Genomic DNA, 12,180 nt, shown 5'->3' on the forward strand with positions numbered 1-12,180 from the left:
TGCTGTACAGAAACCCAGCCTAAAACCCCAAACAGCAAGCAATGCAGGTGTAGAAGCACTCGTTGGTTTGTACTGCATTGTCAGAACTAGAAGCACAAGCATTTCGCTACACTCGCATTAACATCTGCTAACCATGTGTATGTAACAAATAAAATTGGATTTGATTTGAAACAGATAAAAGAGCCAGGTGCTAATCCTAAAGCACCAAAGAAGGCTTCATCCTCAACCACCAGAATCAGGCAACAAACAAGCCGATAACCACCTGGTTATTTTAAAGATGATATGGTGGAGTTTCCCCCACCAAAGCCCACCGGCAAGCCCACCGGGGCTCAAAGCGGGGATGGATCAACTGTACGTTCCAGCCATCAACCATCCCGTCCAAGCCAAGGACCGGAAACTGCTTTGGAACAGGGGAGTGGTCTACGGGAAGAACCAATGGAAGAGGTACAGTAGAAGTCGGAAGTTTACATTCAATTTAGCCAAATACATTTAAACTCAGTTTTTCACAATTCTTGACATTTAATCCTAGTAAAAATTCCCTGTCCTAGGTCAGTTAGGATCACCACTTTATTTTAAGAATGTGAAATGTCAGAATAACAGTAGAGAGAATTATTTATTTCAGCTTTTATTTCTTTCATCACATTCCCACTGGGTTAGAAGTTTACATACACTCAATTAGTATTTTGTAGCATTGCCTTTAAAATGTTTAATTTGGGTCAAACGTTACGGGTAGTCTTCCACAAGTTATTTGTTTCTGGCCATTTTGAGCCTGTAATCGAACCCACAAATGCTGATGCTCCAGATACTCAACTAGTCTAAAGAAGGCCAGTTTTATTGCTTCTTTAATCAGGACAACAGTTTTCAACTGTGCTAACATAACTGCAACACGGTTTTCTAATGATCAATTAGCCTTTTAAAATGATAAACTTGGATTAGCTAACACAACGTGCCATTTGAACACTAAACTCTTCTTAAAACTACACTGTTGGTTAAGGGCTTGTATGTAAGCATTTCACGGTAAGGTCTACACTTGTTGTATTCGGCGCATGTGACAAATCCACTTCAATCAGTGTAGATGATGGGGAGACAGGTTTAAGAATGATTTTTAAGCCTTGAGACAATTGAAACATGGATTGTGTTTTTTGTGCCATTCAGAGGGTGAATGGGCAAGACAAAATATTTAAGTGCTTTTGAACGGGGTTTGGTCGTAGGTGCCAGGCACACCGGGTTGTGTCAAAAACTGCAACGCTGCTGGGTTTTTTACGCTCAACAGTTTCCAGTGTGTATCAAGAATGGTCCACCACCCAAAGGACATCCAGCCAACTTGACACAACTGTGTGAAGCATTGGAGTCAACATGGGCCAGCATCCCTGTGGAACGCTTTCGGACACCTTGTAGAATCCATGCCTCGGTACTGGTACTCCTTGTATTTAGCCTTGTTATTGCTGTTTTATTATGTTAATATTTCATTTTTTTTATTTAGCTAAGTTCTCTTACTTTTTTACTCTGCATTGTTGGGAAAGGACTCGTAAGCATTTCCCGGTAAAGCATTTAATCGCTGCATGTGATGAATACAATTTTATTGATTGATTATCATGAATTTATAAGTCCAAAAATGTATGTAGCAACTGCAGTTTGTAGTGGAAGTGTTTTTTTGTGTGTGTGTTGAATTTAACTGCTAATTTGCTATGTGAGGCCTATTTGATAGAATATACTGTAATGAAACAGCAGGGAGCAGGTCTCGAACTCACGACCTTCGAGCCCGAGGTCCGGCGCGCTATCGACTGTGCCGCAAAAGCACTAATTCGCTTGACTTTGATATGTCACGTAACTATTTCGTCTTTGCTTGCCCTTGAAAGGTCCAGGTACAGTGCCTTGCGAAAGTATTCGGCCCCCTTGAACTTTGCGACCTTTTGCCACGTTTCAGGCTTCAAAACATAAAGATATAAAACTGTATTTTTTTGTGAAGAATCAACAACAAGTGGGGCACAATCATGAAGTGGAACGACATTTATTTATTTATATTTATTTATTTCAAACTTTTTTAACAAATCAAAAACTGAAATTGGGTGTGCAAAATTATTCAGCCCCCTTAAGTTAATACTTTGTAGTGCCACCTTTTGCTGCGATTACAGCTGTAAGTCGCTTGGGGTATGTCTCTATCAGTTTTGCACATCGAGAGACTGACATTTTTTCCCATTCCTCCTTGCAAAACAGCTCGAGCTCAGTGAGGTTGGATGGAGAGCATTTGTGAACAGCAGTTTTCAGTTCTTTCCACAGATTCTCGATTGGATTCAGGTCTGGACTTTGACTTGGCCATTCTAACACCTGGATATGTTTATTTTTGAACCATTCCATTGTAGATTTTGCTTTATGTTTTGGATCATTGTCTTGTTGGAAGACAAATCTCCGTCCCAGTCTCAGGTCTTTTGCAGACTCCATCAGGTTTTCTTCCAGAATGGTCCTGTATTTGGCTCCATCCATCTTCCCATCAATTCTAACCATCTTCCCTGTCCCTGCTGAAGAAAAGCAGGCCCAAACCATGATGCTGCCACCACCATGTTTGACAGTGGGGATGGTGTGTTCAGAGTGTTGAGCTGTGTTGCTTTTACGCCAAACATAACGTTTTGCATTGTTGCCAAAAAGTTCAATTTTGGTTTCATCTGACCAGAGCACCTTCTTCCACATGTTTGGTGTGTCTCCCAGGTGGCTTGTGGCAAACTTTAAACAACACTTTTTATGGATATCTTTAAGAAATGGCTTTCTTCTTGCCACTCTTCCATAAAGGCCAGATTTGTGCAATATACGACTGATTGTTGTCCTATGGACAGAGTCTCCCACCTCAGCTGTAGATCTCTGCAGTTCATCCAGAGTGATCATGGGCCTCTTGTCTGCATCTCTGATCAGTCTTCTCCTTGTATGAGCTGAAAGTTTAGAGGGATGGCCAGGTCTTGGTAGATTTGCAGTGGTCTGATACTCCTTCCATTTCAATATTATCGCTTGCACAGTGCTCCTTGGGATGTTTAAAGCTTGGGAAATCTTTTTGTATCCAAATCCGGCTTTAAACTTCTTCACAACAGTATCTCGGACCTGCCTGGTGTGTTCCTTGTTCTTCATGATGCTCTCTGCGCTTTTAACGGACCTCTGAGACTATCACAGTGCAGGTGCATTTATACGGAGACTTGATTACACACAGGTGGATTGTATTTATCATCATTAGTCATTTAGGTCAACATTGGATCATTCAGAGATCCTCACTGTACTTCTGGAGAGAGTTTGCTGCACTGAAAGTAAAGGGGCTGAATAATTTTGCACGCCCAATTTTTCAGTTTTTGATTTGTTAAAAAAGTTTGAAATATCCAATAAATGTCGTTCCACTTCATGATTGTGTCCCACTTGTTGTTGATTCTTCACAAAAAAATACAGTTTTATATCTTTATGTTTGAAGCCTGAAATGTGGCAAAAGGTCGCAAAGTTCAAGGGGGCTGAATACTTTCGCAAGGCACTGTATGTAGAAAAGTATATTCTTGCCGGCTTGCCTACATGTCCTTTCAACTTTCCGGAGATCTAGCTGGGGAGACAACCCTACCAAATAAAGTAGCCTATGGCGATATCAAAACCTACTTATTTTTTATTATTGACGTTTTTATTCTGATACGCGTTCATTTCTGTACTATACTCTTCCTATTTGATTCTATTGAATTAAAGTTTTTTTTATACAAATGCAGGAGAATATAATAGCTGTTATTTGGACGGATACAGCTCACTAGTCCTTACTACAAGCTAACAAGCAAGCTTTATGCAATACACGTAGCTAGTTAGATACAAACAAGTCACTTGCCGGCGATTTGAACACACATTAATGTATCAAGTAACTGGAGCCCACAGCTTTCCATCATCATAGCGGCGTAATGGCCTGAAACCATAAAGTTTGTCTAACCTGGTCCTTGGGCAGTTGGTAAAACTTAATTTGCTGGTCTTTTCTCCTACTATCGTTCAAACAAAACGGTATGCAGCAGCTTTTCAGCATCTTAAAATGATTAGTTAGCTAGTTGAAGACAATGCCATTGAAATCATCTCTTTGGCTGATAATAGTAATTTACACACACACTTTTTCTATGTCATGACTTACCTGGACCACCCATTGAGATGTGCCGTTTGTTAAGTACATCTGGTGTTAATTGAGGTGAAAATCAGACTGGTATGCCACTTTAAAGCCAAACGTTTCAGGAATGGAGGAAGCGTGGTGATGGCATGTTGAAGTGGGCAAGCAACCAGTAGGGTTTGTGGAGCTTGTGATGAGCCATACTCCTTAGTTTGTGAATACCCTCAAAGACAGGGCCACCAACAAAACATGTTGACAATGGAGCAAATGCATCCTGTGACATTTTCACACGCAAACAGCACTTGATTTACGTGATCCACGTGTAGTTGTTAAGTGATGACTCAGTGGCAGAATTGAGTTCCATCAGAGTGGCCAGGCTCTTTACAACATGATGGTAAATTCAGCACGCTGATTGGTGTGCACACACCCACACATTATCGTTTTTTTTCCAACAGAGGCACTTGAAAAGTTAAGTCCAACATCAGGCACAGAAAAATCCATGCAAGATGGAAAGGGTTTAACAACTTTCATGTCCTGAAAGATATGAGGAAACAAAGAGGTAGATTAGTAATATACAGTGGCCTTCAGAAAGGATTCACACCTCTAGACTTTTTCTACATTTGTGTTACAGCCTGAATTTAAAATGTATCAAATTTAGATTTTGTCACTGGCCTACAAACAATACCCCATGTCAAAGTGGAATTATGTGTATAGAAATGTTTGCAATTTATTGAAAATGAAATACAGAAATATTTGATTTACATAATTATTCACACCCTTAGTCAATACATTTTAGAAATCACATTTGGCAGCGATGACAGCTGTGAGTCTTTCTGGGTAAGTCTCTAAGAGCTTTGAACACCTGGATTGTACAATATTAGCACATTATTCTTTAAAAAAAGTCTTCATGCTCTGTCAAGTTGTTTGTTGGCTATTGCTAGATAGCCATTTTCAAGCTTTGCCATAGATTTAGAAGCTGATTTAAGTCAAAACTGTAACTAAGCCACTCAAGAACATTTAATGCAGTCTTGGTAAGCAACTTGTGTATTTATGTTTTAGGTTAATGTCCTGCTGAAAGGTGAATTTGTCTCCCAGTGTCTGTTGGAAAGCAGACGGAACCAGATTTTCCTCTAGGATTTTGCCTATGCTTAGGTCCATTCCTTCTGCTTAGGTCCATTCCTTCTGCTTAGGTCCATTCCTTCTGCTTAGGTCCATTCCTTCTGCTTAGGTCCATTCCTTCTGCTTAGGTCCATTCCTTCTGCTTAGGTCCATTCCTTCTGCTTAGGTCCATTCCTTCTGCTTAGGTCCATTCCTTCTGCTTAGGTCCATTCCTTCTGCTTAGGTCTATTCCTTCTGCTTAGGTCTATTCCTTCTGCTTAGGTCTATTCCTTCTGTGTCACGTTTCTTCAAAATCGAACCCAGAAGCAGACCAGGACAAGGAGAGTAGGAAGAAGGTGAGTATTTATTTACAAGTGAATGTGAATGGGTAGATATATCCAGGTGGCGTAGCGGGTAGCGGTGGTGAGTTGATGGGAGTAAATAGGTGGATCCAATGGGGAAGCGGAATCCTCCGACGACCAGGCGGGAATGGGGTAAATGATCCGGGTGAGTAACTGAAGACAGAACAAACGGAGGTAAGTTCAAGGCAAGCAATACGTAACAAACAACAAAACAAATTATATCAAACTTGAGGCTGATACTCTGGCACAACATACTGTTCATGGCTAACGATCCGGCAGGGAATGGATGTCAGGTCCGGGCTTATGAAGAGGAGAGATGATGATCAGGACCAGGTGTGCAGATAGCTGATGGGATACAGGTGCGGGTAATCAGAAACCCCAACTGGCTACATTGCCCGGCAACGAGACAGGGTGCGTTCCAGGACGCCGGAAAAAACACTCCAGGACAGAACATAGGCAAAAAAACAGACTCAGGAAACGGGATTCGTGACATTCTGCTTAGGTCTATTCCTTCTGCTTAGGTCTATTCCGTTTCTTTTTATCGTCCAACGTATGCACCGAATTGTATGCATAGATGGCTTGAACGGAATGGTAGCAGAAGGTGAATGTTGAACTTTTTGTTCCACACATTTTGCGCAAATATACTATAGGTGTGATCAAGGCATTATTTGACTTAATAAAATATTTACTCCTTTACTTATTTAGGCTTTCCACAACAAAGAGGTTTAGTACTTATTGTCTCAAGACATTTCAGTTTGTCATATGTAATTCATTTGTAAAAAATGTCTAAAAACATAATTCCACTTTGACATTATGGGGTATTGTGTGTAGGCCAGTGACACAATCTCAATGTAATAAATATTAAATTCAGGCTGTAACACAACAAACGTGGAAAGTCAAGCGGCGTGTAAAAGTCAAGCGGCGTGAATACTTTCTGAAGGCACCTGAAGGCATCTCCAGCTCTGTAAAACTGTTTTCCTTTTGCATTGTTGATCAAATGTAAAGACATGAATTACGCACAAACGAATAGTGCACAGCAACCTAAACATTAAGAACCGGGGTATTGGATAACAGCTAAATACACTGATTCAATTCTTAACAAGAGCAACAACAACAACACAAACGGTTAACGGGGAAGTAAATTGAATGGGCTTGGCGCGTGTGTGTCACTGACGTCTCCGCCAACCTAACGACCTACGCATTTTCCCCAGCAGGTGGCGATACAAGACAAGATACAGTCGTAAATAAAGGTACGCCAAATACTTGTCACTTCATGTGTGAAATGTATTTGGTTATTTATGCGTTTAGTTATTCATTCTCTGATTTGTGAAAAACCAGCATATCAACAAAATAATTTCCCCATATTTCACTAAATGCAACATTTTAATGTAGAATAGTTAAACAAAATAAAAAATAAATTTCCACCCACCCAAAAACATCACGAAACTCGATATTAACATTATATACATACACACACTACAGTGCATTGTTTCAGTTGATGAAACCTCAGAAGAACATGTCAGTGTTTCATACCATAATATTTGACATAACTTTGAGATGCTCTTTACCACAACCTCAACTTTTTGTCTCTGCCACACCATTGTGCTTTCCACTGCACCTTGACCATTTCCTGTGCCAAAGTCAAGACTGTGGTGCGGAAGAGAACAAGCAACAGCTAAAAGGTGTTCATGTTCAGGACAGGAAACACATAAATCAAACAGACTAACTCTTATACCTCACAGTTCCTTAATTGTTTTCAAGGTAGCGTACTTCAACAAAACCAACCATATAGTCTGTTTATTGATGATACGGGATCACTTTCATAAGGCTGTATATCTCACGTTCAAACTACTTTCTGTTAAGTCTAGCAAAGTCTGCCTCCAGGATCTAAACATATATTCTGTTCATGAATCCAAGCAAAGATGGGCCTCAGCTGGCAATGTAATGTTGAGCACTCTACAACCATAGCTTTGAGAACCACGGTTCTCTGCAGTGGTTGAGTTGTGATTTCCAGTTCCCCTAACAACATTCCTTTAATGAGATCCATTGGGTTTATGGCCAGAATGTCTGGTCCTCAGGATTGCCTCAGCTTAAATGGGTAGCTTGATGCAAAGCTCTCCATCTTATGGTCTGTTTTAGTCTGAGTATCTCTCTGTCGTTATGATGCCAGATCCATGCTCAGCTGTCCCATTTGTGGCTGGAGCCTTTGCAGTCCTCTGTCATGAAGCGGTAGGATTTGATGGCCTCCTTTAATCCCTCGCTCACCAGGGAATCCTCATTGTCCTTGCCTTTATCCTTGCCAAAGATCATGGAGCTGCAGACAGACAGAGAAACCCCATTAGTGAGGAAATGGTGACAAAGAATATGTACGGAACAAAAATATAAACGCAACATGTAAAGTGTTGGGTCCGTGTTTCATGAGCTGAAATAAAATATCTCTGAAATGTTCCATACGCACAAAGAGCTTTTTTCTTAAAAATGTTGTGCACAAATTTGTTTACATCCCTGTTAGTGAGCATTTCTCATTTGCCAAGATAATATATCCACCTGACAGGTGTGGCATATCAAGAAGCTGAATAAACAGCATGATCATTACACAGGTGCACTTTGTGCTGGGGACAATAAGGCCAATCTAAAATGTGCAGCTTTGTCACACAGCACAATGCCACAGATGTCTCAAGTATTGAGGGAGCATGCAATTGACATGCGGACTGCAGACATTTCCACCAGAGCTGTTGCCAGATAATTGAATGCTAATTTCTCTACCATAAGCCGCCTCCAACATCATTGTAGAGAATTTGGCAGTATGTCCAACCGGCCTCACAACTGCAGACCATGTGTAAACACGCCGCCAGCCCAGGACCTCCACACCTGCGGGATTGTCTGAGACCAGCCAACTGAGGAGTATTTCTGTCTGATTCTGATTGGCTGAGCCTGGCTCCCAAATGGCTGTGCTCCTGCCCACTCATGTGAAATCCATAGATTATGGCCTAATGAATTGATTTCAATTGACTGATTTCCTTATATGAACTGTAACTCAGTAAAATCATTGAAATTGTCACATGTTGCATTTATATTTTTGTTCAGTATAAGATTTATTGACAGACATGGATACACAGAGACTGGCAACCTATTACTGTACCACAACAGTAAATTACCTCACCTGTCCATATCTTTCCAGTTGAGGGTGGGCTTCCTGACAGCCATGGGGAGTGGCCCAGTAACCACAGGAACGTTGTTGGACCCCTGGATGAAGCAGGGCTCCCCTAGCAGACAGCACAGCCCATCACGGACCTCTGGAAGGAGATGTCAATCAGTCTGTTACAACTCAGCCTTAACATGAATACTACAATTTAATGACTGAAGATGCTTCAAGTGTCCCCAGCTTTTATCACACTGCCACTTGTGCAAAAGGTTCAAATGTGTGGGCTGGACTCAAAAGGGCTTGACAAGATGTAACTACAGCCTTCAGTATTTTCAGTCTCATCAGAATCTCCACTAGTAACTGAGGACAAAGGAGAAATTAAAACCCTGACTGACATAGCAAATATGGTCACTGACAAGACCGTCAGCTCTATATGCCTTTGTTCCAACATGTTGGAGACTCACGTCAACGCCGCCAAAGAGGTCAAAGGTGTATGTGTTGGGAGAGGTGGACTCCTGTGCTGTTCTCCTCTCCTCTGTCACAAAAGACATTGCCTCCATGGAGAGAAAAGATGCCACTTCCTACCACACCATACAGAGAACACAAACACGTCATGAACAACATCTGTCAGCTCAGCAACAATCACCATCACAGCTACCACGAGGAAAACAAACCTGAAACAGTCGCCTGTAAAGAGGGGCATTACAACGCCAACGAGGTCAGGGAAGAGTAATTATTGCACCTTGATAATGGAGTGGATCTGGGAGAGGTCACTGTTGAGGTGACTGCTGTCATACAGTCTCTGCAGCATCACTGGAATCCCATGCCACTTGGCCTGATGGTCCCTCTCTTGAAGTAGGGCCTCAGACATCTGAGGACAAGGAGGGAACACCATAGGAACAAGAAAATGTCAAGGATAGGGAAATGCAGTACATAAATAAGTGATCTCCCTCTGAGTGTATATTAAACAGACAAGATACACACACACACACAGAAACACACGTCATTGCCCTAATTTGAGGGGCTATAGCAGTTGATGTTTAAAATGTGATAGCTGTAGCCTGGAGGGGTTGCTGTGACAACTTTTCCAGTGATCAGCAAGGAAGCTAGCGGACATGGGGAAGGAAGTTTATTTTTCTTCATTCACCATGGAGTGGAGTTTAGTCCGCTACAAGAAACCCATCCATCTTAGTGAAGTAGATAACGTAATAGCTAGCATATTAACTTGTTAGCTAGCTAATAAAAAAAACTACCTACATACACTTCCACTACATTAGCTAGCCGTTTGCACAGCGCTCCGTTCCGCGTAGACGTAGCTAGCTATCAACCTAGCTAGCTAGGTTTTCTCCGTCCCAAACCCTTACAATCTCAGCTTTTAGGAAGGATTTATAAATGTGTATTTTACCTCTGTGCCTCGACTAAGTCCCCCGCCACTAATTTGTCCATGTCTGATCCTTGTAAGTATGTTTTTATTACTATTTCTTCGGGTCCGAGAGGGCCCGAGTCGCTCTGTTGTCGCCATACTTCCTCTTTCGCTTGTCTAAACAGGAAGTTACGGATCGTCGACGGCAGAGTTCTCACAGACAACCTAATGGTGCGCAATAGCAACTACAATAATTGTCTAACAAGAAATCGTAATTATTCAATAAAAAAGGTTGTGGGTGGCGTATTTTTATGGTAGGTGGAAGAAGTTGAAACTTTGTAAATTGCTAGAGTCTAGTGTTGAAAAATGGAGACTAATGTAGTAGTACAAGTACTAGTATTATTTGTTGTAGTGGGATAGTGGCCGTTAGTGGAATAGTTACAGTGGAAGTAAATAGTGAATGCAGTGGCAGTGAAATAGCCAAATGACTGTAGCCCAGTGGTAGTTTAGTAGTGGTAGCAGCTAGTTATTGCAAAAGTTATTGTTATGAATAAGTACACCTATAGTGAAGTAATAATTTGGGTTAGTTTATGATGTGTGGTTAGTGAGTGTGATACTGGGTAAGTTTAGTGAGCTGTGTGAGTGGCCTAAACTCAACAAAGGCATTGAGTGCGAGACCTGCATGTGATTTATTTTAGAACGCATGTAATGTTTTGAAAGACAATGACCCACCGAAGCAGGGCGGGTGGGCAGTGAACGCTTTGTTTGCGTTTTTATCCCTGGCTACATAGTCTCACAATACACAATACAAATGTTTCACTGCTTTGCGCATCCTGTCCTCTCTGCCCACTACTATGAAGGCCTACCCTGGCCAAACCCTAACCTGGATGGCGCTGGGCCAATTGTGCGCCTCCCTATGGTACTCCTAATCATGGCTTGTTGTGATACAGCCTGGAATCGAACCAGGGTCTGTAGTGACGCCTCCAGCACTGAGATGTAGTGCTAGACCCCTGCGCCACTTGTGAGCGAGCCCCCATGGACATGCTTCAACATTAACCACACGTAGCTACATTATTGAACACACATTTTTCAATCCCCAACTTGTAGTAAAAAGTAAGCAGGAGATTGGTAGAATATATTATTTAATGTAACTGGACAAAAGCTATTTCAAACACTGAAGTGTTTTTGTATGTTAACCCATTTTATCAATAGTAGTGGTAAACATAGCGAGCATATCAACATTAACAGGCTAGCTACATTTTTTAAAATGTTAGTAATTTAATACGTGCTCTTATCCAGAGCGACTTACAGTTGAGCACATACATTTGATAACTTTCCCCTACTGGTCCCGGAGGGAATCGAACCTATAACACTGGCATTGCAAGCGCTACCAACTGAACCATTTGGGACAAATCCGTTTTGTAACAATACCAGAAATGCTGTCAATTGTCGTGGTAATTATTCTAATCAAAGGAGAGACTTTTAGATTTCTTCAAAACCATCTAACTTTATTAATAATGACTGCAGTAATGGAGCGTTAACGGTAACGCAATGTTGTAGAGTTACCATCACTCATTCATATATCTTTATGTACATATTCTTCATCCCTTTACGCTTGTGTGTATAAGGTAGTTGTTGTGAATTGTTAGGTTAGATTACTCAAATCAAATCAAATCAAATGTATTCGTACATCAGCTGATATCTCATAGTGCTGTACAGAAACCCAGCCTAAAACCCCAAACAGCAAGCAATGCAGGTGTAGAAGCACTCGTTGGTTTGTACTGCATTGTCAGAACTAGAAGCACAAGCATTTCGCTACACTCGCATTAACATCTGCTAACCATGTGTATGTAACAAATAAAATTGGATTTGATTTGTAACAGATAAAAGAGCCAGGTGCTAATCCTAAAGCACCAAAGAAGGCTTCATCCTCAACCACCAGAATCAGGCAACAAACAAGCCGATAACCACCTGGTTATTTTAAAGATGATATGGTGGAGTTTCCCCCACCAAAGCCCACCGGCAAGCCCACCGGGGCTCAAAGCGGGGATGGATCAACTGTACGTTCCAGCCATCAACCATCCCGTCCAAGCCAAGGACCGGAAAC

At 41.5% G+C, this 12,180-nt stretch overlaps 1 protein-coding gene and 1 long non-coding RNA gene across 2 annotated transcripts; both read right to left on the reverse strand.

The window, feature by feature from the left end:
• Positions 1 to 5,549: 5,549 nt before the first annotated feature.
• Positions 5,550 to 5,916, reverse strand: LOC149976973 (uncharacterized). The gene is made up of 2 exons (XR_016487507.1): positions 5,821 to 5,916; positions 5,550 to 5,718 (listed from the first exon to the last, which is right to left on the reverse strand). It is a non-coding gene; the product is annotated as an uncharacterized LOC149976973 (long non-coding RNA).
• A 1,013-nt stretch (positions 5,917 to 6,929) lies between these two features.
• On the reverse strand, positions 6,930 to 10,277 carry LOC149976974 (short transient receptor potential channel 4-associated protein-like). The gene is made up of 5 exons (XM_090203828.1): positions 10,116 to 10,277; positions 9,453 to 9,581; positions 9,175 to 9,291; positions 8,729 to 9,070; positions 6,930 to 7,879 (listed from the first exon to the last, which is right to left on the reverse strand). The coding sequence occupies exons 1-4, from the start codon at positions 10,230 to 10,232 to the stop codon at positions 8,957 to 8,959; spliced, it is 477 nt and encodes a 158-aa protein (XP_090059954.1). The 5' UTR covers positions 10,233 to 10,277; the 3' UTR covers positions 6,930 to 7,879; positions 8,729 to 8,956.
• Positions 10,278 to 12,180: the final 1,903 nt, after the last annotated feature.

Source organism: Oncorhynchus mykiss, chromosome 16, assembly GCF_057628025.1.
Source record: "Oncorhynchus mykiss isolate SJ-2025 chromosome 16, ASM5762802v1, whole genome shotgun sequence".
NCBI classification, from domain to species: Eukaryota; Metazoa; Chordata; class Actinopteri; order Salmoniformes; family Salmonidae; genus Oncorhynchus; species Oncorhynchus mykiss.

Excerpts from the sequence above, each read along its gene's own strand:
- LOC149976974 (XM_090203828.1), bottom strand. The coding sequence starts at position 10,232 with ATGGCGACAACAGAGCGACTCGGGCCCTCTCGGACCCGAAGAAATAGT. Across the intron at positions 9,582-10,115 it reads GACTTAGTCGAGGCACAGAG|ATGTCTGAGGCCCTACTTCA; the intron begins GTAAAATACACA and ends CCTTGTCCTCAG. Across the intron at positions 9,292-9,452 it reads AGATCCACTCCATTATCAAG|GAAGTGGCATCTTTTCTCTC; the intron begins GTGCAATAATTA and ends ATGGTGTGGTAG.